The 27,609-nt window shown below is 42.3% G+C and overlaps 1 protein-coding gene across 4 annotated transcripts; it reads left to right on the top strand.

Moving 5' to 3' along the window:
• The first annotated feature begins 1,918 nt into the window (after window positions 1-1,918).
• Window positions 1,919-27,071, top strand: SRSF4 (serine and arginine rich splicing factor 4). 4 transcript variants are annotated; one of them, XM_060205674.1, is made up of 8 exons: window positions 1,919-2,254; window positions 14,297-14,434; window positions 15,084-15,259; window positions 19,924-20,066; window positions 20,953-21,065; window positions 23,727-23,935; window positions 25,297-25,386; window positions 25,610-27,071. In XM_060205674.1, the coding sequence occupies exons 3-8, from the start codon at window positions 15,144-15,146 to the stop codon at window positions 26,406-26,408; spliced, it is 1,470 nt and encodes a 489-aa protein (XP_060061657.1). In that variant the 5' UTR covers window positions 1,919-2,254; window positions 14,297-14,434; window positions 15,084-15,143; the 3' UTR covers window positions 26,409-27,071. The 4 variants fall into 4 exon arrangements, with proteins under 4 accessions (XP_060061657.1, XP_016043341.1, XP_060061658.1 ...); XM_016187855.2 differs by having other exon boundaries at window positions 14,251-14,434; XM_060205675.1 differs by lacking the exon at window positions 14,297-14,434.
• The last annotated feature ends 538 nt before the right edge of the window (window positions 27,072-27,609 follow it).

Below are 27,609 nucleotides of genomic sequence, written 5' to 3'. Positions count from 1 at the left end.
GAGTTTCCAAATATATTAGGTGCACAATTTATGTCTATGTTTTTATTTGTGTAAAATACCTTGGAAAGGATGTTTAAGAAACTGACCATATAGTCTGCCTCTGGGAGGGATGTTAATGGCCAGAAGAACAAAGATGAACTGGTGGTCTGGGAGGTGGCACAGTGGATAAAGAATTGGATTCTCAAGCATGAGGTCCTGAATTCAATCCCCTGCAGCACATGTACAAGAATGATGTCTGTTTTCTCTTTCTCTCTCTCTCTGCCTTTCTCTTTCTCATTAATAAATAAGATCTTTTAAAAAAAGATGAGCTGGAGAAATGGCAGCACCAGTGAGCATCAGTCTCTCACAGTGCACATGCCAGAGTAATGCCCTTTCTTTTTCTGACTCATATGAAACTCTCCCTCTCTAATATGTAATCAATAAAGTATACCTTAAGAAAAAAAGACAGAGTGGGAGTTGATAGCATAATGGTTATGCAAAGAAACTCTCATGCCTGAGGCTCCAAAGTCCTAGGTTCAAACCCCCACACCACCATAAGCCAGAGCTGATTAGTGCTCTGGTAAGAAAAAATAAAAAAAGAGGGGATTCGGCGATGGTGCAGCAGGTTAAGCACACATGGCATGAAGCCCAAGGACCGGCATAAGGATCCCTGTTTGAGCCCCTGGCTCCCCCCCCCACCTGCAGGGGGGTTGCTTCACAAGCGTGAAGCAGGTCTGCAGGTGTCTGTCTTTCCCTCCCCCTCTCCTCTCTGTCTTCCCCTCCTCTCTCCATTTCTCTCTGTCCTATCCAACAACAACAGTGGCAACAAGGGCCATAAACAACAAGGGCAACAAAAAGGGGGAAAAAATAGCCTCCAGGAGCAGTGCAGGCACGAATCCCAGGGATAACCCTGGAGGCAGAAAAAAGAAAAAAACAGACAGATGAGAAGACTTTTCACTATATGCCATTTGAACCAGTGAAAACATTTAAAATTTTAATATATATAAAATAGCGGGAGTTGGGTGGCAGCTCAGAGGGTTAAGCTCACGTGGTGCAAAGCGCAAGGACGCGTGTAAAGATCCTGGTTCGAGCCCTCGGCTCCCCACCTACAGGGGAGTCGCTTCACAGGCGGTGAAAGATGTCTGCAGGTGTCTTTTTCTCCCCCCTCTGTCTTCCCCCTCCTCTCTCCATTTCTCTGTCCTAAGGACGACAATAATAAAAACAAGGGCAACAAAAGGGAAAATAAACAAATATAAAATTTTAAGAAAAATAGCAGAGGGGAAAAAAGTAGAGTCTGTTTTCAACCTTAGTCTAGCTCTTTAAATACTGCCTTCCTCGTTTCATACTGCTTCTATTTATGCCAAGTGTCCTATTTTTAAAAAATCAACATCCGTGGGGCGCGGGTACGTAACATAATGGTTATGCAAAGAGACTCACGCCTGAGTCGTTTAAATTCCAGGTTCAGTCCCTAGCACCACCATAAACCAGAGCTGAGCAGTGCTCTGGGGGAAAAGAAAAAAAGAATAACAACATTGGTGTCATTTATTGGGATGTGCTGGCCACGATACTAGATACTAGACATTTTATGTGTCTACTATATGACTCTAAAGGCAGCTCTGGAAGGTTGGGATTAATACCCCAGTTTACAGAGAAGACAAATGAGACTGAGAGAGGTGGCGCGCAACGAGCTGTGAGAATCCAGGCTGAATCCCAAAACTCCATTCAACTCCGAAGCCAAAGGACAAAAGACAGCAGTCAAGAAGGTGCAGACCCGCAGGCCGCGATGAGGCTGCACTGCGCAGGCGCCGACACCGCAAGCTCGCGAGAAGATAAGCCGAGGACCCGAGGAAGAGAGAGCCAGAGGAGCGACCTACGCCGCCTGTCCATCAGCCGGCCCCGCCCCGCGCCGGCGCGCCCTCTGCGAGCCCCGCCCCCACCCTGCCCAGGCGGGAAGCGGCCGTGAGTTTCCTCCCGTTACCCTCCGCCTGCGGAGAGGGAGGGGGGAGTGGGAGGCGCGCGCTCACGAGCTACGTGCTCGCGTACGTCGCCCGGGTTCGCCTGCGTCGGTCCCACCGCCCGCCCGTTGCCGCCGCCGCCGCCGCGCTCTAGCTTTGCGGGCCGCCGCCTAAGGGGCCGTGCCGGGCCTAGCTGCTGCTGCTGTCGCCGGAATGCCGCGCGTGTACATCGGTCGTCTGAGCTACCAAGCCCGGGAGCGCGATGTGGAGCGTTTCTTTAAGGGCTACGGAAAGATCCTGGAGGTGGATCTGAAGAACGGGTGAGGAGGGCGAAGAGGGGCCCGCGGGGTGGAGACGGGGTCTCGGAGGAGGCGGGGAGGCCGCGGGGTCGGGAGCAGGCACCTGCCCGCGCGAAGCAGCTGCGGGCCTGCTCCGGCTCCGCCATAGTCGCGGCGCCTCGGGGGCGCGGGTAGGCCCCGGCTCCCACTGCGCCTGCGCGTGGGGGTGGGAGCGGGATAATGGGAGCGGTGGTGAGAGGGGCCGGCAGCAGGCGAGCCCGAGTGGGCCCGGGGCCGCGGGCGGGAGGGCACAGCCCCGGGACGCGGGGGGGGGGGGCTGGGGATTTTCCTTGCGAGGCCCGGGAGCGGGGCCTGCCCCATCCCCGGGTGGAGGCCGACCTTTCCCGCTCGGAGGGCTGCCTGACATCAACGGCATTTCCTGCCCCCCTTTTCACCTCTTTCCCAGTCTGATGGAGCAGACGGTCACCACACAGCTTTCCCGGGGACAGAGCTCTGGAGGGAGGCCCTTTTTAGACTTGCCGTGTGCCACACTATTTTGGGCGGGAGACTCAGTTGTGAGTCGTCTAGTGACAGTTTCCAAAGTATCGTCTTGCCGCGCTGAAAGCCTTCACCGTCCCCTCTGCAAGGGTAAATTCAAGTCTTTCACTCCTTATCTCTTAAGACTTCGTGCTGAGTTTCCATGCTGTGGTTTCCATCCTCCAGTTTGCCAAAAATTGCTTCGTTGGAGAATTTGTTAGCTAGTAGTGAGCACCCCGAGCAGTGTCTCGTTGAGCCTTCGCGGAGACAGGAGACAAATGGCCGAACCTCGAGCCTGGTTTGTTACTCGTGTTCCTAATCTGGTTTGGGAAAGCAGGGGGCGACTAGTTTCTGCGACTGAGAACCAGGAAATGCCAGAGGGGGAAAAAAAAAAAAAAAAAAAAAGAACTACTTTGCAACAGGCCTGTCTGATATGGCCACAGTTTGACTCTCCAGTATAAAACTAATAATTTACCGAAAGATGCCAAAGTATAAGTTAAACAGTTGAGAGGAAAAGAAGAAGAAGAAGAAGAAAAAAGTTTGGGTTTAGAAGCCATCCCGAATTGACTTTTAGAAAGAACATTCCATGTAAGTGTCTTGTAGAATTAAAGCCTCAGGAGAGTACTATTTTTTTTTCAGTTCTTGAGAAATGCACTAGAGTAAGTGGTGTAGTAGGGTTTCGTTCTCACTGTGATATGTACCATCTATCAAAAATCAAGTTCAACACGCAGTTTCCTTCAGACCCACAATGAAGGTGACAATAAATTTTGTGGGGAAAACATGGGTTTTGAAGTTGGACACACCTGAACCACATTCTGCCTTCACCACTTGCTGTCTGTGGTCAAGTGCTGTGACCCTCAGTGTCTTCTTCCACAAGGAAGAGGAAGGTTAGAGATACTGGCTCATAGAGTAAATGATAGATACTGGCTCATAGAGTAAACTATAATCAAAGGAATTTGACTGTGATTGCTAGACATGTTAGATTGTATTTAATAGTGGGAAACATATTTGATGAGATCTTTCTAGGATTACTGATAGTATAAAATGAGTGTTGATGGGAAAACTGGTTATTTGAACAAATGTGATAAACCCACCAAGGTAACTGATAGGAATTGGAGAGGAGACAAGAAAAGCTCTGCTCTTCCCTAAGTTTGAGTGTTGTTATGACATGTACACTTTTAGTTAAATACTCACTCTCCAAGTAAAAATTTGGAATGGTTTGTTTAAAAAGAGTTGTTTGGGCTTTGAACAAATGTGCTCGGGAATAGTGTATACCATAACTAGTGGTGGTACAATAAGGAGCCATTTTGAGTTCTTGTAAGATCTGGAAATTTAGCATCATAAATCAGAAACACAAAGTCTTAGATAAGAATTCAAAGTCTTGAAGGACCACAGGAAGTAGTGAGGTGAGGAAAGACAGATCTTTCTAGGGCCCTAAATACCTGGTTCTCGGGGGGGGGGGGGGGGGGGATATAATACAGATTTACAGGTCTGCTGCCAAGCTATGGCATTTGTGATTGAGGGTCAAGGTTCGAATGAGGGGTGGGAAGTCATTTTAGGCGTGTGAAGGTAGGTGCAGCAGTTATCGAGAGGTACATCTCCCGGTAGCCTTCAGGAATCATTACAGAGGAAAATGACTTCTGGGAAAAGAAACAGCGATAGAGCTGTATTTCTTGCAAGATTTGACCGGACTAAATGACAGAAGTACAGGAGAGAGTTCCAAAAGATTACATAGGGAAAGCATAAGGAGAATATATTGTCTTTTAGCAATACATATAAGCTTCCAGTTCTGGAAACTTAAGAATAGTGAAACACTGCTTAATGTAATAGATTTTGATCATGAGGAATGGAAACTTAAAGCGTATTTTGGATGCATAGGATGTTGAAGGATTGTTGACAAGTTCACATTTATTGAAGTGAGATAAATTAGATATGTTGCGCTGGAGCTCAGTATTGTATATGACCCAGTAGAACATTTGACAAGTAGACTAGCTCTGCAAAGGAGATCTAGTGTCCAGTTGAAGATTTTATGTATGAACCCTCGAGATATGAAAAGAGGGAGCCTCTAGGATCAGGGAAACAATAGTACTGGCAATATCTGTTTATAGTTTTCCAGTTTATGACAGTTTTTTTGGTCTTTGATTACTTGTAGATTTTATGGACTTTCTTTTTTATTAGTCACCTTTTTTCATATAAAGTTATAGAAGTTATTTAAAATACGCTTGTCTCTTTTTACGAATCTTGTGGTTTGGATCATAGATCTTTATATTTAGCTAATGACTGAACTTAGAACTTTTTTTTTTTCACTTATCACATTCTAAGATTATTTTAACTTGCCTAGTATCAGGACAAGTAAATCCTTAGTTCATTGAGGTGGTGGTTTTCTTTTTTTCTCCAACTTGGTTAAAGCTATGATGGCAGAGGACCTAGTAGGGGTTGTATTGTTATGTGGAAAACTGGGAAATATTATGCATGTACAAACTACTGTGTTAACTGTCGACTGTAAAGCATGAGTCCCCTAAAAAAGATTTTTTTAAAAAGTGAACTTGTGAGCTAGGGAGATAGCATAATGATTATGCAAAAAAATTTTCATGTCTGAAACTCTGGGGTCCCATGTTCAATCCCCAGCAACACACACACATAAATTTAAACTTTCCAGGAAATTTTGGCTATAAATTTCCAAGCCTTGGGGCAGAGGGTAGATACCATAATGGTTATGCAAGCAGACTCTCATGCTTGAGACTCCAGAGTCCTAGGTTCAATCCCCAGAACCACCATAAGCCAGAGTTGAACAGTGCTCTGGTTAAAAAAAAACACCAAAACTTGGTGTTGGGTAGTGACAAACCCATTAGAAGTCACATATTACCATGCAAGAAAACCCTGGTTCAAGTCCCATGTCCCCCCAAGGGGCAAGGCTTAACAAGCAATGTAGCAGTATTGCAGGTATTTCTCCACTGTCTCTTTCTCAGTCTTTGTGACTCGTCCCTCAACCTCTTATCAGAAAGAAAGAAAAGTGGGAAAATAGCTACCAAGAATGATGTAGCCAGGAGTTGGGCGGTAGCGCAGCGGGTTAAGCGTGGCACGAAGCGCAAGGACCAGCATAAGGATCTTGGTTCGCCACCTGCAGGGGAGTCGCTTCACAGGTGGTAAAGCAGGTCTGCAGGTGTCTGTCTTTCTCTCCCCCCTCTGTCTTTTCTATCTTTCCATTCCTCTCTTATCCAACAGCAACAGCATTAATAACAACAATAATAACTACAACAATAAGACAAGGGCAACAAATGGGAATAAATAAATAAATAAAATGATGTAGCCATGCAAGTACAAGGCCTTAGCTATAACCATGGCAGCAAAATAAATGAATAAATTTCAGGCCCCTGTTTTATAGTACAGTGAAATCACGCAAAACGAGAATTTTGAAGGCAGTGGTACAGGAGGTGGCACAATGGAGAAAGCATTGGATTCTTAAGCATGAGGTCTTGAGTTTGATTCCCCGGCAGCACATGTGCCAGAATGATGTCTCCTTTCTCTCTTCTATGTTTTTCATTAAATAAATAAGGGGGCCAGGCTGTAGCACAGCGGGTTAAGTGCACGTGGCTCAGAGTACAAAGACCAGCTTGAGGATCCCAGTTAAGAGCCACGGCCCACCTGCAAGGGAGACGTTTCACAAACAGTGAAGCAGGTCTGCAGGTGTCTCTCTTCCCCTCTCTGTCTTCCACTCCTCTCTCGATTTCCCTATGTCCTATCAAACAAACTACAAGGGCAACAAAATGGGGAAAATGGCCTGCAGGAGCAGTGGATTAGTAGTGCAGGCAACGAGCCCCAGCATTAACCCTGGAGGCAAAAAAAAAGTAAAAATAAAGTCTTTAAAAAAGAAAAAGAGGAAATCGGGCGGTAGCACAGCGGGTTAAGAGCATGTGGCGTGAAGCGCAAGGACCTGCGTAAGGATCTCGGTTCAAACACCTGGTTCCCCACCTGCAGGGGAGTTGCCTCACAAGTGAAGCAGGTCGGCAGATGTCTTTCTCTCCCCCTCTGTCTTTCCCTCTTCTCTTCATTTTTCTCTGTCCTAACAATGATGACATCATAACAACAACAATAAAAAACAACAAGTGCAACAAAAGGGTAAATAAATAAATATAAAAAAAAATTAAAAAATGAGAGTCGGGCGCGGTAGCGCAGTGGGATAAGCACAAGTGGCGCAAAGCGCAAGGACCAGCGTAAGAATCCCGGTTCGAGCCCTCGGCTCCCCACCTGCAGGGGAGTCGCTTCACAAGTGGTGAAGCAGGTCTGCAGGTGTCTATCTTTTTCCCTCTCTGTCTTCCCCAACGACAATAATAACTACAACGTAAAACAGCAAGGGCAACAAAAGGGAAGAAATAAGAAAAACTTAAAAAAGAAAAAGAAGTCGGGCAGTAGGTAGCACAATGGGTTAAGCGCAAGTGGCACAAAGTGCAAGGACCAGCATAAGGATCCCGGTTCGAGCCCCACCTGCAGGGAAGTCTGTCCAACAACAACGACATCAGTAACAACAACAATAATAAAAAAATCAAGGGCAACAAGGGGGAATAAACACATAAGAATTTTGAAGACACATCTTGGTTTGTTTAATTGAGTTTCCATGATATCTATTACCAGGAAGTTTTGTTTTCATATCTTCTGGGGGGGGGGGAATACCTTCAAATAAAAAGAAAAAATACGATAGTTAATGTTTTTGGTTTTATTTTTATTTATAAAATGGAAATATTGACAGTATAGTTCCACACAATTCCCACCACCGGAATTTCGTATCCCATTCCATCCCTTGAAAGCCTTCCTATTTATTAATCCTCTGGGAACATGGACCCAGAATCATTATGGAGTGCAGAAGGTGGAAAGTCTGGCTTCTGTAATTGTTTCCCCCCTGAACGTGGGTGTTGACATGTTGATCCATACTCCCAGTCTGCCTCTCTCTTTTCCTGGGGTGGCAGGACTCTAGGATACATTGGTGGGGGTCATCTGCTCAAGGAAGTCAGGTTGGCATCATGAAAAAGTCTTTAAAGCAGAACAAATTGTTGGCTAATGAACCTAAAGGTAAGAATATTGTAGATGAAGACTGGGGGTCTCTGTTTTAGAAAAAGGTCGGGAGTCAGGCAGCGCAAGTGGGTTAAGCGTACATGGCACGAAGCACAAGGACTGGCATAAGGATCCTGGTTAGAGCCCTGCCTCCCCACCTGCAGGGGTGTCGCTTCACAGGTGGTGAAGCAGGTCTGCAGATGTCTTATCTTTTTCTCCCCCTTTCTGTCTTCCCTCCTCTCTCCATTTCTTTCTGTCCTATCTAACAGTGATGACATCAATAACTACAACAATAAAAAACAAGGGCTACTGGGTTAAACACACGTGGTGCAAAGCGCAAGGACCGCATAAGGATCCTGGTTGGAGCCCCCAGCTCCCTACCTGCAGGGGAGTCGCTTCACAGGCGGTGAAGCAGGTCTGCAGGTGTCTATCCTTCTCTTCCCCCGTCTTCCTCTTCTCCATTTCTCTCTGTCCTATCCAACAACATTAATAACAATAACATGACATTAATAACAATAATAACTACAACAATAAAACAAGGGCAACAAAAGGGGATAAATATTTTTTTTAAAAAAAAGGGGAAAATAAATAAATACTTAAAAAAAAAAAACTAGTAGGTCTATTTTAGGTATATTCCAAGGGGCCCATGACTTTACTAGTTTTTGTTTGAGGCTGACAGCTAACATGGAGATGAACTCAAGTTATTGTCTGGGGAGATGATGTCATACTTGGAAAAAGGACCAGAAATCTGTATCAGAGAAGAGAGTAGCTCCCAGATATGGGAAAAGTATATAAAAACTTAACTGTAAACCCCATCACTTTGATCTGGGGCCCATATTCCACACAGGAGCCTATGTACTTCTGCATAGTTAATGTTGCAATGTTAAGACTCAGTGAAAAGCTAGGGAGATAGCATAATGGTTATGCAAAAAGACTTCTCTCATTAAAATAAATGATTTTAAAAAGAAAAACCTCAGTGAATCAAGTACTTGTTCTATTTGTGTTTGTTCTTAGGAAGGGATAATAAATGAAATACATTTAGTATACTGTCCTAGGTTTCTGGATAATTGGCTTTTTTTTTTTTATTCAAAGATTTGTTTATTTCAGCCTGGGAGGTGGCTCAGTAGATAGAAGTAGATTCTAAAGCATGAGGTCCTGAGTTTGAGTCATGGCATTGCGTGTGCCAGAGTTATGATCTGGCTCTGTCTCTTCTCTGTCTCATAAATAACCCCCCCCCCCATTTGTTTATGAGGGCAAACAGAGCAGTGCTCAGCTCTAGGATGAGGTGGTGCCTGCCACTGGCTTTATATCTAGGACCTCAAGCATGTCCTGTGCTCTAAGGAAGTACCCTCAGACAAGTTGGGTTTTTGTTTCTATTTTAATTCTCCAGTATGTCAGTGGACTCTTTGCCATCACTTCTGGCAGATGCTTGCTTACTTTCCCCCAGATAAATGGTGAAGGAGAAAGACAACTTGCCTCCAGCAATCTCTTCATATCTTGGCATCTCCAAATGGAAGAGAGATGTTTAGGTGTTTGTGGGTTTTGGTCAGGCTCAGCGGCTCCTAGCTGTGGGGGGCTATTGGGGAGTTTCTGCTCCCAGCGTGTCATTGGCTGGGATGGATTCTGGGGATGTCACTCAGTGCCGCTCAGCACCAGGACGGGAATCGAGCGTATCCAGAAAGGGAGAATTAGTGCTGGCTGATTTTTCCCTCCTCTGTCTTGAAAATACCTTTCTGGGAGTCGTGCGGTAGCGCAGCAGGTTAAGTGCACGTGGCACAAAGCGCAAGGACCGGCATAAGGATCCCAGTTCGAGCCCCCAGCTCCTCACCTGCAGGGGAGTCGCTTCACAGGCAGTGAAGCAGGTCTGCAGGTGTCTGTCTTTCTCTCCCCCTCTCTGTCTTCCCCTCCTCTCTCCATTTCTCTCTCCTATCCAACAATGACATCAGTAACAACAGTAATAATAACCACAACAACGATAAAACAAGGGCAACAAAAGGGGGGGGGGATAGCCTCTAGGAGTAGTGGATTCGTGGTGCAGGCACTGAGCCCCAGCGATAACCATGGAGTGGGGGACAGAGAGACACCTGCAGACTTGCTTCACCGCTCATGAAGCTTTTCCCCTGCAGATGGCGATGGGGGCTTGAACCCTGGTCCTTGTGCATTGTAATGTGTGCACTTAATCAGATGTGCTACATCCTGGCCCTACATTTAAAACTTTTTTTTTTTTCTTTTTTCATAGAGGGGATAGGGAGGTAGCTCAGTAAGTAGAGCCTTGCATTCATGAGGTTCTGGGAAGATTAAGAGATTGACCCAAGGTTACAAAATGAGTTATTGACTTATTTCTCTGGGAACCAAGTCTTTTTCAATACATCACAGTGTCATTCAAGGCTTCCACATAGTTCAGTCCTTTCTTTTGGTGACTTACCCTTAAGGGTTAGAAGAGAGATTGGGTTCCACAGTCTGCGATCTTTGGTCTCTGCAGAGAATCCCGACAAGCCAAGCACTGTCAAAAGTGAGGCAGATGGTATTTGTACTCTGAATTGGCATGCCCATCTTTTGAGGACATGCCTTTAGTTTTGAGATGAAGATCTCTGAACTTCCAATAATACCTGACAAAGCACTTGAAGGACACTTGCTTCTTAACTCTGCCAGGTTCATTATATTAGTCTTGTCTTTAGGCCTGGATGCCAGAGTAGATGACCTTCATGAACAGAGACCTTCAAGAGGGAAGGGGGAAGCTGAAGGTTGTTTTTTTTTTTTTTTTTAAGATTTATTTTAATTACTTCATATATTAGAGTTTTACGTTGAGATAGAGGCTTGAGCACCACTTCAATACATGTCACACTGGGTCTTGAACCAGTAGCTTCAGCCACAAGAGTCCTTCACTCTTCCAGTTGAGCTATTTTCCCAGTGTCTCTTTCTTCCTTCCTGCTCCCCCTTTCATTTCAGTTTCTGTCTCTATCCAATAAATGGATAAATAATTTTAAAAAAGATTTATATGTTTTTCTTGTGTGCCTTTCCTTTAAATCGGCTATTTGACTTGTTCAATATTTACTTATTTACTTTACCAAAGTCTTGTTTACTTTTTAAGCTTTATTTTATTTGATAGGACACAGAAATTTAGAGGGGAGGGGGATAAAGAGGGAGATAGACAGACAGACAGATACTTACAGCACTGCTTCACCACTTGTGAAGCTTCCCCACTACAGGTGGGCACCAGGGACTTGAACCCAGGTCCTCGCACAATATAACACATGCATTCAACTGAGTGTACCACCACCCAACCCCATGAGACACATCTTTTAAGTAGAAAGTACACCACAAGGACTGTGTAGTAGGCTTTTTTTTTTTTGGTTATGATTTGTCTTTGTTTTACCAGAGTACTCACTGTTCAGCTCTGGCTTACGGTTAGGGGTGTGGGGATTGAACCTGGGAGCCTTAGGTGTGAGAGTCTTTTTTTTTTTTTTTTTTTTTTTTTTTGCATAACTACGATGCTAATTCACCCACCTGTGTATGGTAGTTTTAAGTTTGGTTTTACCTGAGCACTGCTTAACTCTTAAAGTAGTACAGGAACTTGAGCCTGGAACTCGAGAACTTCTTTGCATAACCACTATTATGCACCACCCTTAAGATTTATTTCTACATGAAAGGGAGGTTGGGAGACAGGAAACCTCCAGAGCATCTCTCTGGCACTTGTGATTCTGAGTGTTGAATTCATCGCCTCATGTTTGAGAGTCCAACACTTTATCCTCTGCATCACTTCTCAAGCCATCAGTAATTTTATCTTACGGCCCAAGAGTTTTATTCTAAATTAGTAATATGACTTTCACCCAAGGTGGTGTGTTTGTTTGCTTTTAGTTTATGATTAAGTCTTTGTGAGCTTAGTATGTTACCAGGGAATGCATGGAAATCTGTCCCCCTCTCCCCTCTTGATCATCTAAATGTTATTTGCCTTTATCATTGATAAGTATCAGGAAGTTGACATGAACTCAGGTGTGATTGCTTCCCCATCCTCCCTTTTAAGGAAAACTGCCATGTTAGGCTTTAAATGTAAAAATTAAGCATTTAGTTGTGATGGGGGCAGGTTCTAGTGATTTGATCCACAAGTTACCTACAAATGTTTTGCATTCTGCCAGTTTACATTTCAGCGGGCAGAAACAAGGTGGTAAAAGTGACAGTTGCCTAGCACTGTTGATTCACTTTTTAAAAGAGTTTTGGAAGTTAAAATAAATTGGGAGATAACTTCCACGGAATAGTTACTAAGTAAGACTCAACTTTGATTCATCTTACCACCATAGAGGAATTTTGTCGTATTTGCCTGGACTTTGTCTTATTGCCTGGATGATTGTTTTCTGTTTTCTTTATCACAGTATGTGAATATTCCTTTATAGGTTGGCTAGTATTTTCTTGTTTTGCTGTTTTCCTAGACTAGTATTACATTTTGATGATTTGTAGGTTTGGTTCCACTTCATGGCTTCATACATGTCAAATGCACATATTTCTTTCCATTTAACATCTACGAAGATGCTTATAGTCATATGGACATTGTCTTCCACAGTACATAATTTGATGAAACTGGTGTTGTGTGATTCTAGAGTTTATGCTGCTCAAGCTGTGTTTGCACTCATGGACAACATTTTTCCACTATTTTATAAGAAATAGTAAAACATAGTGATAAGAGTTGTTTATTTTATATTAAAAACATGGGGTTGAAGAATCACAGATGTTGAGTTGCCTTCATAAGTTACTTAACTTGCTCTGAGCTTTCATTTCTCTGTCTGACAACAGTAAACCTCAGAGTTGTGAAAATTATCACAAAAGGGTTTGGAGACGGCTAGAGTACTCATGTTTGTAGTAGTTTGTGATTGAATCAGATCTTAGAGAACCTATTGACAACATACTAGCTTGTAAACTTTATCGTGTTTGATTTTAGTCCATCTAATCCACTATCCATGCATATATATATATATTTTTTTTTTTTTGGCCCCAGTCACCACTCCTTACAAAACTAATAAAATACAGTCCTAAAAGCATAGTATTTTCGATGCCATTCACATCTAGGACCACTTCTTTTTTTATTATTTTTTATTATCTTTATTTATTGGATAGAGACCCTCAGAAATCAAGAGGAAGGGGGAGACAGAGAGGGAAAGAGACAGAAAGACACCTGCAGCCCTGCTTCACCACTCGCAAAGCTTTCCCCCTGCAGGTGGGGGCCGGGGGCTCGAACCTGGGTCCTTGCACATTGCAACATGTTGTAGACCCACTTCTTTACTATCACTATGCTGGTCTAATTTTTGCTAAGGCTTAAAAACAGACAGTTTCTAGGGGTTGATATGGGGCCTCCAGAATGGGGATTGCACAGAATAATCTTATTTTTCCTCTATTCTTCTAGTCTGTTATGTTCTGAACCCACACATGTTTTCGGAAGGACCAGATGGCTGACACTGGCTAATGGGAACCAAAAGACGAGTGAAAGTAACGTGGTTGTCACATACCCCAAGTTTAGAGGTGCTTTATGTTACCCCAAGATCAATTTCTTTTTCTCTAGAGACTTTACCCTACTGCAGCAAGAAACCTTAATACAACCTGACTTAATCTGGTGGTAGATTGTCAAGTGAACCAGCAGCTTGTGTTGAATGAAGAGTTGTACTCAGGAATGTGGGAGAAAGGATATATCTGCCTTTACAAAAGGCAGTGTACCTCGTGGTTAAGAGCTTGGGTTTGGATATCAAGTGCAACTTGATTCAAATCCGGGTACTATCTTTAAGAATTTCTTGATAATGAGCAAGCTGTGTAACCTTTCCAAGCCTCAGTGTTCTCATTTGTAAAATGGGAATAGTAGTAGTAGTAGTAGTAGTAGTAGTAGTAGTAGTAGTAGCAGCAGCAGCAGCAATACAGTCTTCACGTGATATGAAGAATGAAATATTATGAATCATTTACATTGTGCCAGGCACCATGCTAAATATTAGCCAAGACCATTGTCATGTAAAACATTTTTAAATAGTGCTAAATATAAGGGAAGTGCTAAAATTATTGGAGTCGGGCAAGTTTCTGAGACTTCATGAAAGATAATTCTCAGGTATTTTGAAAAAGAAGACTGATAAGCTTCACCTTGTATAATCAAGGCATTCCAAGTTTAGAGAATGATTTAAACAGTTAGGAGTCGTTATAGACTGCTACAAAGGGATAATACAGTGACTGGCTTTCCCTGCTCCAAGAAAAGAGATAAGTTGATTAAGTAAAAATAGCCATATCCTGAAATTAACTTAGTTGAACAGACAGGAAGAGAGTTCTGAGAGCTCAGTAGGATGGGGGGAAAAGTATAGAACTAGACAGTGGACTAAATGGGCATACAGGATTAGGCAGTCAGCAGTTATAAGATTATTGGTAGTGAATTAGATAGGGGATCTGAAAGAGAGAAATCATGAGGTAGGTTTTCTTCTTTGAAGGTGGGGAAAGATCAAGTGCAGACTGAGCTGTGGCCACCGTTTGCAGACCAGGAATCCACACTAGCTCAAATCAGAGAGCTCTTGGTGTGCGGGAACTGCCAGTTTGCCGACGTGAAAAGAGCCCCAGACTGGGTACTGGTGAGCCCTGAAGTCGCACCCCAGCTCTGCCACTCAGTGAGCACGGGTAAGTCATCCACCTCCTCCGGGTGGCCTTGATGGCCCTCCCTCCTCTGAGGCTATAGGAAGGCCAGAATGCCCAGAGCAGCCTCCTTCCTGTCTCAGCATAGGAAGGAGTCTCAGGAACCTACTTCACGTGGTAGAAGCTCCTCATTTGGGGGCTATATACAACCCTTACAGGAAAAGTCAAAATACAGCCATGATCAGTGACCCACAGCAGTGGGTGTGACGGTGGTTAATTCTACTTTGAGAACCTAGCCACTGCTTCCCTGGAATGTTGCAGACCTGTAGAACCCGGCAGTTCCACTGGTTCTCTCATTCACAAGCCTTTCTCTGAGTTGCCCTCACCTGAGCACTAGAGTTGGTTGCAGAAATGCCTTTCTGCAGTTCTTCAAGCACTATTGCGTAGTTTTTTATTACTGGCTTGTCAGTGTGTCATGACTTTTTTCACCTCATAACACCAAGCTGGATGAAGTGTAGGACCAACACTCAGTGATTTGAAAGAAAGCTGTTTGATTCCTGTTCACTGAATGCCATTTCTTTCAGGGTAGATTTAAGGGCTCTGCCCTAAAGTACCATGCCACTGACCCTAGCTTAAGGGTTCAATCCACCCCATGGGTTAACTTCAACAGATGAAAATTTTTCCTTGGCTACAGCAACATCCCTAATCCTGACCAGCCATGGAGAGGTTCGGTTCTTACAAGGAAAATGAGTGAATGTGGGAGTGGCTCACCACATTGGGAAAACAAAACTCACATCCTGCTGATGGTTGGCTGAGGACTGTCATGTCCACATACAGAGAAAAAGCATGTGGCACAGTTTTAGGACAAAGGTGAGCAGAGATCCACTGTGGAAAGGGGCAATTCTTTCTTATAGAAGGAACATCCAAGGCATGCCCCTCGGTAAGCAGCATTGGTGGGCTCCTGACCTCAGGCACACGCATGGAGGCTTGCTTTTCCCTTGCTCTTCACATCCACTTCCATCAGCTAGCTGGTATGCAACAGAGCACCCTCTTGTCCAGTTAGCTGTTGATCTGCATATCAGCAAAGCAAGTCATGCTCCTCATTTTTCAGACAGGATTTTATTTTCCAGTTTTCTTGTTCAGTTAAGATGCTTGGAAGACAGAACTGACTCTAAGCCACTCTGAAAGGAGTAATATAAAAGCCACATCCTCTTCAAAAGCAGAACACAGAGTAGCATTTGGGCCATTGATAGGTTATTAGGGGCAGGAAAAACCTATTTAACAACAGTACAAGCTCAGATGATAACTCTTGTTAAGTGAAAAAGTAATTAATGTTTTTAATAAGCCTTGGAATACCCTAGTTTGAAAAATAGCTTTCCAGATTTTGACTGATAGTCTGAGCAGCGTATCAGTATCAGCCATTGTGAAGAAAACTATTGGGCTTCCTGGAAGCAAAAGAAAAAAAAGGAAGAAAACTATTGGGCCGTCGGAAAAGTCATGACATATTTTTCTTTATGTTTTTCTGTGCAAAAATACGACATTACTTTTTTTTTATGTCATTACTTTTTCAACAACCCAGTAGAACACTGGCAGTGGTATAGAGATGGAGTAAGGTTTTTTATTTTGGTTTTTGTTTGTTTTTATTTATTCATGTAGAAGATAGGCAGAGAGAAAGAACCAGATATCACTCTGGTTCATGTGCCAGGTTGAACTCAAAACCTCCTGCTTGAGAGTCCAATTGTTCACTGAACCACCTCCTGGACTACATGGAATAAAAAATTTTAAGAGCCCACATAATTCAATGTGGCTTTTGTTCAAAGATTTATCTTTCAGTTGAGAAATATTGTACATTTAATAGTTAAGACCATCCTTTTTGTTCATTCATGTAAGCACAAGAGAGATTGAAAAATATGAAATCTAGACTCAAGAAGAGGCATGCTAGAGGGATTTTTTTTTTTTAATTTATCTTGGATTTATTCTCCTGAATTCTTTTTTACCTTTTTCATTCTTATACTAGAATTAATGGAAGATGCTCTTTGTTTTTAATAGGACGGAAGAGGAAGGTTGCCTACAAGTATAATTTAAAAATGTATCTGTTTTAGGGGCCAGGTGTGGCTCATCTGGTTAATGCACAGGGATGCAGGTTCAAGCTCCTGGTCCCCACCCGCAGATGGAAAGCTTCATGAATGTGAAGCAGGGCTACAGATGTCTGTCTCCCTCACTATCTTCCCCTCCCCTCTCAATTGCTCTCTATCCAATAATAAATATATTTTTAAAAGAAGAAATGTATCTATTAGGTAATATTTGAGAGACTTATTCATAAGTTGCACCAGAGATAAAATACACATACCAAGTGTGTATACATGCTTCTGCTTATTTCATATACTCTTCGACAGAATTCAAAAGGAAAGTAATGTCAGGTAGAAGAATTTAGCTTCATGGCATTTGCTTCAAGACACAGAGATGCCAAGAACAAGAAAGAATCTCTGGTGTTAGTTACCAGAAAGAACTTAATTTTGTTCAAAGCACAAAAATTTAATTCAGATAACTAAAATGTTGAGATGACATAAATTGGGACCCATACAGTAGATGATAATCTACTGCATATCTGTCACTGTTGTATATACTCTGTTATTACCATGGTGATTTGAATGATCCCATCTTTAAGCCAAATTAAGAGAAATAAATGTGGTGTGCTTTTCCAAGTCGGCCTATAGGAGAATCAGAACTAGAATCTGGGCCAGTTTCAGTAATTACAAGTTCGAACTGTGACGTTACCTCAGGCTTCTATTACACATATATATTTTTTTTCCTTTAAAGGTTTATTTATGAGAAAGGAGGGTGGGGGGAAATGGTAGAACCAGTCTGGCACATGTGATGCTAAGGATTGAAATCAGGACCTCATACTTGAGAGTCTGATGCCTTATCCATGGTTCCACCACTCAGGCTGCGCACAGACTGCTGTGTGATAGAAGCTAGGTTCCTCAATTTCTTCATTTGTAGAACAGGTATATTAGTACCCCCACCCTTGGGTATTATGAATATTAAGTGAGGTAACATTGTATAGTATAGAGATAATTTAAGAAATGCCAAGTAACATTTTATTACTATCTAGTTTTCCTGTTTACTTGGTGAATGCATTCATCTACTTGAATAAAATAAAAATCTTTCAGTAAACAAATTGGATAAACAGTAATCTGATAGAAGCAGACACACTGATCTGGTCTTGCTTTCAGAATAGGACTCCCCGTCAGGGTGGTTTGTTGTGCAGAAAAGATTATTGGTTCAATCTTCCAAGCTGATCCCACATGTCAGTGACTAAAAAGAAGCATCAGGTACTTATTTTAATCCTGGGGCTGGACTTTGACATTAAAATGTTCCCAATTGAGTTTGTAACTGTCACAGTTAATAGCCAAAATTTTTGTGTGAAATAAATTTGCTGTCAGTTTAGCTATTTTAGTAAAAGGCTTGAGTATTCCACAGATGTAGCTACAGGGTGACTTGTTTGTTGGGACTTTAATAATTATGCCTCCACCTAATATATTATCATTACTTTATCTAGAGATTAGAGATCAGAGTGAATTATGTCTTGAAACCAGGTGAACATGCTTGACCTCTGAGTCTGAGAAAATGCATTACATAAAACTGACATAAGCATCACTTATCATCAGTGAAAGTTTGGCTTTCTATCCCAGATGACTTGCAGACCACTGGGTCTTGCATTCTCTGATGCATCAGTAACTGTAAACCCTAATCATTCTGGAGAAAAGTGTTGGGATGTTCCTGTGACTTGCTTTATCTTTAAGAGTTAGTGTTACCCTTCTGACACCACTTCAGTAGAGTTAGGGTCACTGAATGGTGCTGAGCCAGTGTGTAACTTTCAGAAGGGCCTGAAGGCCTTTTCATCAAACCCATTGTGGAATGTTTTTTCTCATCACTGTGCTTATTACCAGGCTATCACATGGTGCTAAGAGAAATAATGTTGTGGGCAAAAGAAGACCTATGGCCAGTTTTGATAACTAAATTTAGGAAGGTATTTTTTGGAAGAGGTGGGAGAAGTTACCTATTTAGAAATAAAGTTGAAAGGAGTTGGATTTGATTTTATCTCTAAAAATGACAATATAGCTTTCCTGATCACTCACTCTACATAGGAAAGGCAAAAGTAACTACAATATAAAGACTTCATAGTCCATACATTGAGCCAGATGGCTTCTGAATTTATTACAAAGTATTTGCCATTAAACAGTTGGGTGTGTCTGTGTTTTTAATGGAGTTTAGATGCACTGACAATGTTTGCATGCCACTCAGACATTTTAGTGTAAAGAGCCCTCCTGAGTTGTACATTTGTCACACTGAAACACTCATTTGAAAGGAATGATTTAGTAAAGGAATTTCGAAACTACAAGTATTACTTGTCATGCTTTTGAATAATTTTTTCTAAGACTACACAAACATTTGGCATGTTTTATACCTATTCTTAGTTATAGTGTGTTTACACACAGGACACTAGTTTCAGTTTGTCTATGTACACTAAAGACATTGCCTGTGACTTTGTGTTAGGGTGGCCATTAAGATGGTTTTTGTTTTTATACATAGTGGTCACAAAGCTAGATTTTCCACAGCTGAATTAGACTTAAGTTTTAAACCTTTCTGATAATGTAGTTTATAGAGTACTGGTTTACTCTTGCTTATAAAAAGTCTTACAAAATTTGTGCTTTATAGTTTTATTAATTATACTTTTTAGCCAGGGATTAGTAGGACTGGATGGGGGGTGGGTGGGTAGGCTTTCAGGTATGTGTTAAACCACCAGACATCTTTGCTGGGAAATCCCTAGCAGTGCTATGTAAAGTTTGTACAATTAGATGTAGATTTTAGAGGACCCTAGTATGGCTAAAACCTCAAACAAATTTGGAATATCAAAGGGAAATAAATAGCTTCAGTTTGCTTCACTGATTATTTGAGGAGCAGTTAGCTCACTTGTGACTGATTTGTTAAGATAGAAGAACAAGAACTTTTTTTTTTCTTTTTTCTCTTTCATAGAGATTTAGAGTATTGGGAGATTTTTTTGTTTTGTTTTCACCTAAAGCATTGTTCTAAAACTGTGTTGAACACAGTAACTGAATATAGACAGTTTTTTCTGAGACATCACTTCCAGGTTAAAGCTAAAAGATGAGTTTGTATGTGATTTGAAAGACCAATCTTGTACTATTTATTGATACCTTATACCAAGCATCCCTGTAGAGATCTTTGCAGTTGCCACCAACTACTTGGGAACAAAGTTAGTGGTCTGTATATTTTGCCAGCCTCCTACTAGAAAGACAGGAGTCTACCTTGAAAAGTCTCCCTATCCTCTTGCAGTTGCCTGTTCACACAAAGCTAAGTGGTTTCAACAAAAAGGGAAGAGAAAGCTGATCCTTAGTTTGCAAAACATACCTAACCTTTGCTAAGCATGAACCTCATTGCTTTCACTTGAATGTTTAGTGAAGCTGAATATCAAGATGGTACCAACCAGAATTTTATTTGCTTTCTTCTAGATATGGTTTTGTGGAGTTTGATGATCTGCGTGATGCAGATGATGCTGTTTATGAACTGAATGGCAAAGACCTTTGTGGTGAACGAGTAATTGTTGAGCATGCCCGAGGCCCACGTCGAGACGGCAGTTACGGTTCTGGACGCAGTAAGCATTTAAGAGACACTTGTATCAGTGACATGCTTTTGTTATTAAGTGTTGATTTTTAATTATTAATTGTCACATTGAAATGTATTGATATTTAAACCATTTGTTTTATTATGTATCTTTTTAAATGTAAAATTATGAATAAACATCTGATAATGTTTAATTTTAATTAATGTCATGAATTTCTTGTTTTAATACTTTATAAATATGTTTAATGATGTATGTTTGTGTTGTTTTTTTCTCTGTAATGCAATTGTTTAACATAGATTTAACAAAGACCTCAATGTTTTAATTAAAAGAATCCTTTGAGGCTAAGATGACTGCCTGTTCCATTTGCTGACCTTGGGTTACCTTTCCATGCGTGGCTCTTTGAACCATTGTGGCCCTTGGCTGACCAAAAACAGGAAGCCATGTGACGACCGCAACCTTTCCCCATTAGACCTGGGTGGTGAGGATCCCAAGGGTTAGACACAGATGAGATTAAACTGAAATAGGTGCCTGAAAATCTTTTTTTTTTAATATATATGTATATCTATCTATCTATATATATAATATTCACAAAAACTTTAATCACTGTGAGTAATATCAGTAACTGACTTAATAGTTTGGTTACTTATTTATAACTTAATATTTTTATTTTATGCATGTTGATTTTAAATGTAAATATTAATATATATCCACTTAACAACTTTATAAATTAAATTTTCATGTTTTGCTGATTGCTTTTTATTTTTTAATCTAGTATAGAATTGAGGGTGGGAATAGAATTTAAAATATATGAGGTACTGTTTGGGTGGGAGTAATTGTATCTTTAAGGGGAATGTGTGCTGTATCCTTCTTTCATTTTCCTCCACTGAAGTGTCTTATCTCTTTGAACCTTCCAAAGGTGGATACGGCTATAGACGAAGTGGCCGAGATAAATACGGCCCTCCTACTCGGACAGAATACAGACTTATTGTGGAGAATTTGTCGAGTCGGTGCAGCTGGCAAGACTTAAAGGTTTGGGTTCTATTTAACCTTCTGGAATAAAGTTGGACAGTGGTTAAGGTTGGGGAGATTACTACTTCTGTACATATAGGGTCATTACTTTTTAATTTATTTTTTATTTAGTTGTTACGAGAGCACTGCTCAGCTCTGGCTTATGATGGTGATTATCTTTATTTGTTGGATAGAGACAGCCAGAAATCAAGAGGAAAGAAGGTGCTAGGAAGAGAGGTGGCCCGGGGGGTGGTGCAGTGGATAAAGCATGAAACTAAAGCATGAGGACCTGAATTCAATCCCTGCCGGCACATGTACTGATGTCTGGTTCTTTCTCTCTCCTATCCTTCTCATTAATAAATAAATATATTTTTTAAAAAGAGAAAGGGAGAGAGTATGCCTGCAACACTGCTTCACCACTTGTGAAGCTTTCCCCCTGCAGGTGGGGACTGGGGGCTTGAACCTGGGTCGTTGTGCATTGTAACATGTGCGCTCAACCAGGTGTGCCACCACCCAGCCCCATAATTTCTCATAATAAAAGAAAAAGTTAACTGCCAGGCTGCGACGCGGAGGAGAGAGAGAGAGAGAGAGAGAGGAGATCCGGAGCGGAGAGGGAACACAATTCTTTATTCGCGAGGGCACCTCAGAGTTGAGTGAGAGCGCAGCAGTTTGGGCCATGTGGAGCTAGCACTTCCGCTACGCCCAGTACCCTTCCCTGCGTCCATTCACCGAGGTGAAAAGCGGGCAAGAGAGAGAGAGGCAGAAGCCGGAGGGCTTTATAGGGCAAAAACCAGGAGTGACAGGATTGGTTGGGAAAGGCACTCCGAGAATATCGTATTAACTCTGGTGGGAACTGGCAATAAGCTGAGGGGACAACATGGCGGCTGTGACTGCATCTGCACAATTTCCCTGCAGTTAACCGTCACCTATGTTCCCTGAGCCATCTCCCCAGCTGCTATTGTTAGCTTTCAAAATGAGTAACTTTGGGAGTCGGGTGGTAGCCCGACTCTCTGTCCTATCCAACAATAACTACAACAATAAAATAACAAGGGCAACAAAAAGGAATAAATAAATATTTTTTAAAAGTAACTTCATAATACCTAGTGATGGCGACAATAGGATAAAAAGTTTTATAAAGGGAGTCAGGCGGTAGCACAGCAGGTTAAGTGCACATGGCGCAAAGCGCAAGGACCTGCATAAGGATCCTGGTTAGAGCCTGGGCTCCCCGCCTGCAGGGGAGTCGCTTCACAGGTGATGAAGCAGGTTGCAGGTGTCTATCTTTCTCTCCCCCCTCTCTGTCTTCCCCTCCTCTCTCCATTTCTCTGTCCCTAACCCTAACAAAAACAATAATAACTACAACAATAAAACAACCAGGCCAACAAAAGGAAATAAATATTTTTTAAAGTTTTTTAAAAGTTTTAAAATACCCCTTTTTTAAAAATATTTATTTTATTATTCCCTTTTGTTGCCCTTGTTGTTCATTGTTGTCATCGTTGTTGGATAGGACAAAGAGAAATGGAGAGAGGAGGGGAAGACAGAGATAGGGAGAGAAAGACAGACACCTGCAAACCTGCTTCACCGCCTGTGTAGCAACTCCCCTGCAGGTGGAGAGCCAGGGGCTCAAACCAGGATCCTTACGCAGGTCCTTGCGCTTTCCATCACGTGTGCTTAACCCGCTGCGCTACAGCCCAACTCCCTTAAAATACATCTTTTGGCATTAAAGATTGGTAATTTCAATCATGGTATGTGAGGCAGTATTAATAATTCATATTATGAAGTCTAGTCGCTTATGTTCATCCCTCACACAGTTCATTCACTTAGTGCCTGAGTGACCTTGAACAACTCACCTTAACATCTCGCTTCTCTCTTCTATAAAATGAAGGTAATATATAACTGGCAATCTGGGCTAAATGAGTTAAGTCATACCCATCATATAACAAACATTCAATCGTTATTTTTAATTGAGAAATATGACAGAATAGGGGCCAGGTGGTGGCGCAACTGGTTGAGTGCACATGGACCTGAGTTCAAGCCCCCAGTCTTCACCTGCAGTGGGGAAAGCTTTACAAGTGGTGAAGCAGGGCTGCAGGTGTCTCTCTCCCTCTCTTATCTCTTCCTCCCCTCTCGATTTCTGGCTGTCTTTAGCCAATAAATGAAGATAATTAAAAAAAAATAATAAAATAAGGCAGAATAAAACAAATGTAATACCATCCTTCACATCGAGGGTTTTACCAGAGTTAACATTTATCTTAACTTGTCTGCCTTGGCATAACTGTTAAGCATTGGCATTGAACTCTCAGGCATGAGGTGCTTAGTTTGATTCCCAGCATTGCATGTGCTAGAGTGATTTTTCTGGCATTCTCTTCTCTTTAATTGATAAATAACCTTTTAATATATTTTATTTTATTTATTTCTTTATTATTGGATAGAGACAGAGAAATTGAGAGTGGGGAGGAGGTACGAGGGTGAGAGACAGGTTGGAACCAGGGGCTTGAACCTGGGTCCTCACACACGGTAGTTGGTGCACTTAACAGGGTGCACCACCCCCGGCTCCCTAATTGGAAATCTTTAAGAATAAATTTCATACTGAGGAAAACTAGTTTGTTTAAAAAAGAAAGAAGTTTCTATTGTGATGACTATATATTTTAGCAAAAGTTGTCTTATTTGTGGGTTTTTTTCTAGGATTATATGCGTCAGGCAGGAGAAGTGACCTATGCAGATGCTCACAAAGGACGCAAAAATGAAGGTGTAATTGAATTTGTATCTTATTCTGATATGAAAAGAGCTTTGGAAAAGTTAGATGGAACTGAAGTCAATGGCAGAAAAATCAGACTAGTTGAAGACAAGCCTGGTTCTAGACGACGCAGATCCTACTCCAGGAGTCATTCAAGGTACTATTTTTGTCTTTATGTGTTATAGCTCACTAGAAGTTCAATAATGAGTTCATAAATAACATATTTTTCTTCTTTGCTGTTCTCTGATTCAGTAACTTAGAACTTGAATGTTAATTTGTAAAACTCTTGGACTTTTAATTTCATGAGTACAAGTAGAGGTAAAATGTTTTCTCTGAGGCAGCTTGTGACATTCACAATTCTTGTATTCCCTAAGTCATACACTTACTGGGGCGTCAGGCATGGTCACCAACTCTTAGTTACTTTGGCATGTGCTCCAGCTGCTCAGCAGTGAAGATGGCTCCACTTGTTTTTCCCTCCCAGTCAGGATTGTCACTGGGGCTTGGTGCCTGTGTGATTCCACCAGTAGGTTTTTTTTGTTTGTTTGTTTGCTTTTCCCCCTTTTGATAGAGAACGAGAGAGAGAAAGGGACACACCTGTAGCACTGCTCCACTGCCCATTGAAGCTTATCGTGTACACTAGGGGCTTGAACCCAGGTCCTCACACATGGCTACCTATGCATTCGTTGTCTGGCCCCTTCTAAATATATGTTAAAGCTTAGAATGTGCCATATAAGAAATAACTCTCATTGGGCAGGGAAGGTATTACAGTGGTTAGGCACAAATATTTTCATGCCTGGGGCTCCACAGAGTTCAGTCACTACCATAAACATGAGCTGCACAGTGCTCTAGTTAAAAATAAATAAATAAATAAATAAATAAATATAGTCACAGTGAAGGGTGGGGGGTGTATAGCATAATGGTTATGCAAAGAGACTTTCATGCCTGAGGCTCTTAAGTCCCAGGTTCAGTCCCCCACATGACCATAAGCCAGAGCTGAGCAGTGCCTGGCTAAAAAAAAAAAAAAAAAAAAAAATCAGTCACAGTGAAATAAACAGGTAAATAGAGAGCAAACTGTAGAGGAAGGCTAGTTTAGTAGACTTTTGTGCCATGGGAGAGACCATTGTTTAGGTATACAGCCGTCTAGGTAAGTAGACCAAGAAGATGAAGAGGTAGAACATAAGAGCATGAGGGTCAGTTATCAAGGATGGCTCTGGCTTCTGGAATGAGAAATTGGGTAAATTATAATGGCCTCGGTGGAAATAAAGAAGGAAGTCACCTAAAAGAATGGGTCTTTAGGAAAGAGAGAAACTTAAGGTCTAAAATGCTAAGTAAGGGCTTGTAGTGAGTCATCCAGGTGGGGTGTTTATAAATAACTGGGTTTATTAGCACAGGAGGAAGTTCTTTCAGCTTTGATCTTGGACATAGCTAGTGCCATACATACTTTTGACTGAAAAAATGTCTTGGCTCACTTTCTGTCAAGTATTACCAAAGGAAAAAAATTTTTTTCTCTCCTGATAGGTCTCGCTCTCGAAGCAGACATTCCCGTAAGAGCAGAAGCCGAAGTGGCAGCAGCAAGAGCAGCCATTCTAAGAGTAGATCTCGATCCAGGTGAGCCTTCTTGGTATAAATGCAGATCAGCAGGATATCCCTGTGCCATTTCCCATTTTTAGTTTGATCATCCTTCACCCCAGTTTTTCTAGCTCTGGACTGGGATCATGGGGCTTCAAACAGCAACCTTTGTCCGTTATGTTAGGGAGTACGGCATATTCTGCAGTGGTCTCAGGTGTGGTCTTAAGTTACACATGACTCCAAAGTACCTGTGCCTCCCCAGGTCAGGCTCCCATTCCCGGAGCAAGAGCCGCAGTAGGAGCCAGAGCCGCAGCCGGAGCAAGAAGGAGAAAAGCAGAAGTGTCAGCAAAGACAAGAGCCGCAGCCGCAGCCGCAGTTTGGACAAGTGCCGCAGCAAAAGTAAAGACAAGGCAGAGGAGAAGATCCAGAACAGTGACAACACCAGGAAATCCAAGAGCCGAAGTCCCAGTAGGCATAAAAGCAAAAGTAAAAGCAGAAGCAGGAGTCAAGAGAGGAGAGTGGAGGCAGAGAAGCGGAGGAGTGTGAGCAGGAGCAGGAGCAAGGAGAAGAGCAGGAGTCAGGAGAAGAACCTCCACAGGAGCAGGAGCAGGAGTCGCAGCAAAAGCAGGGACAAGAGGAAGGGGAGGAAGAGAAGCAGGGAGGAGAGCCGCAGCCGCAGCCGCAGCCGCAGCAAGAGCGAGAGGAGCAGAAAGCGAAGCAGCAAACGAGACAGCAAGTCAGGCAGCAGCAAGAAGAAGAAGAAGGAAGACACTGACCGCTCCCAGTCCAGATCAGGCTCCCGCTCAGTGTCAAAGGAGAGGGAACGTCCCAAGTCTGAGTCTGGCCAGAGGGAAGGCCGAGGGGAGAATGAGGGTGCTGGCACCAAACAGGAGAACCGGTCCAGGTCCAGGTCCAATTCCAAATCAAATCCAAATCTTCCATCAGAATCACGTTCCAGATCAAAGTCTGCTTCAAAAACCCGGTCTCGGTCCAAGTCTAGATCTCGGTCGGCATCCAGATCACCTTCGCGGTCTAGATCCAGATCCAACTCAAGGTCCTAACTGGTTATGGCCACAGCTGGAACTACCCAAGAAGTCTTTTGTACATGTTTGGTAGCCGTAGCACAAGTGATTGAAGTAGAACAAATGTCACTGCTGTACATTTTTAACCCCCTGATGGTGTGTCTACAGTTGTTAAATCTAAGTGCTTCCTCTCCGTAAAGCCTCCTGGCACCAGGCCTTCCTGCTCAACTGAAAACCGTCTTCTCTCTCAACGTCGTCCCCTCATGGCCCACAGTAGAATATCCAAAATGCCTTGGCTTCCAGACCTGCCCTTTGCTACAGGGAATTCAGTTCCTGGATGACTTTAAGGCTGGAATGATGACATAGGTAGGTATGGTGAGTTCAACCATTTTTGCCCTTGAATTGATGCCCTTTGATGTATGCCATTTAGTGAAAGTGCTAAGTTGTAAGTTTCCTACCACTTTGGTTTCATATTTTGGGACTTAACAAAGTTGTGAATAGCACAGTCAAGGAAAATTGATACCTGCAGTAACCCATAGGAAATAAACTGTAGAGTTCCATATTCTGGTATTGTGATTATATTGTTTTATATTAAAAAGGAAAAGAAAAGATTTTTTTTAATTTTATTTTTCCCCGTCTTGCAAAGTATAGTGACCCCTGTTTCCATTAAATTTGAATAAAGACTATTTTTGCTTGACAAAATTTCAGTGGTGCTTGAGTCAAAGTTGCCTTTCCTGATGTATCATGATTACCTTTTCTTAACCTAAAAATGTCTGTGTGGGGAGTTGGGCAGTAGCACAGCGGGATAAGCGCAGGATGGCGCATAGCGCAAGGACCAGCATAAGGATCCCGGTTCGAGCCCCCGGCTCCTCATCTGCAGGGGAGTCACTTCACAGGCAGTGAAGGAGGTCTGCGGGTGTCTATCTTTCTCTCCCCCTCTCTGTCTTCCCCTCCTCTCTCCATTTCTCTCTGTTCTGTCCAACAACGACGACATCAATAACCAGAACAATACATCAACAGGGGCAACAAAAGGTGATAAATAAATATATTTTTTTTAAAAGTCAGTGTGATTCCTTGGGATCACCCATGGGTAGAGAGCCAGACATTACCCTGAATGAAGGCAAATCCTAAAGAACTTAAAATCCTTCTCATAAGAAATTTTGGCCAAGTTGATGAGGAAAAAATATTTTTTTCAGTTTGGCAACTCAGAGAATAACCTATTATGGTTTTGTTTGTTTTT

The sequence above is a fragment of the Erinaceus europaeus genome, chromosome 13 (genome assembly GCF_950295315.1).
Source record: "Erinaceus europaeus chromosome 13, mEriEur2.1, whole genome shotgun sequence".
Classification (NCBI taxonomy): Eukaryota; Metazoa; Chordata; class Mammalia; order Eulipotyphla; family Erinaceidae; genus Erinaceus; species Erinaceus europaeus.
This window is presented reverse-complemented; position numbering and strand designations above follow the sequence as displayed.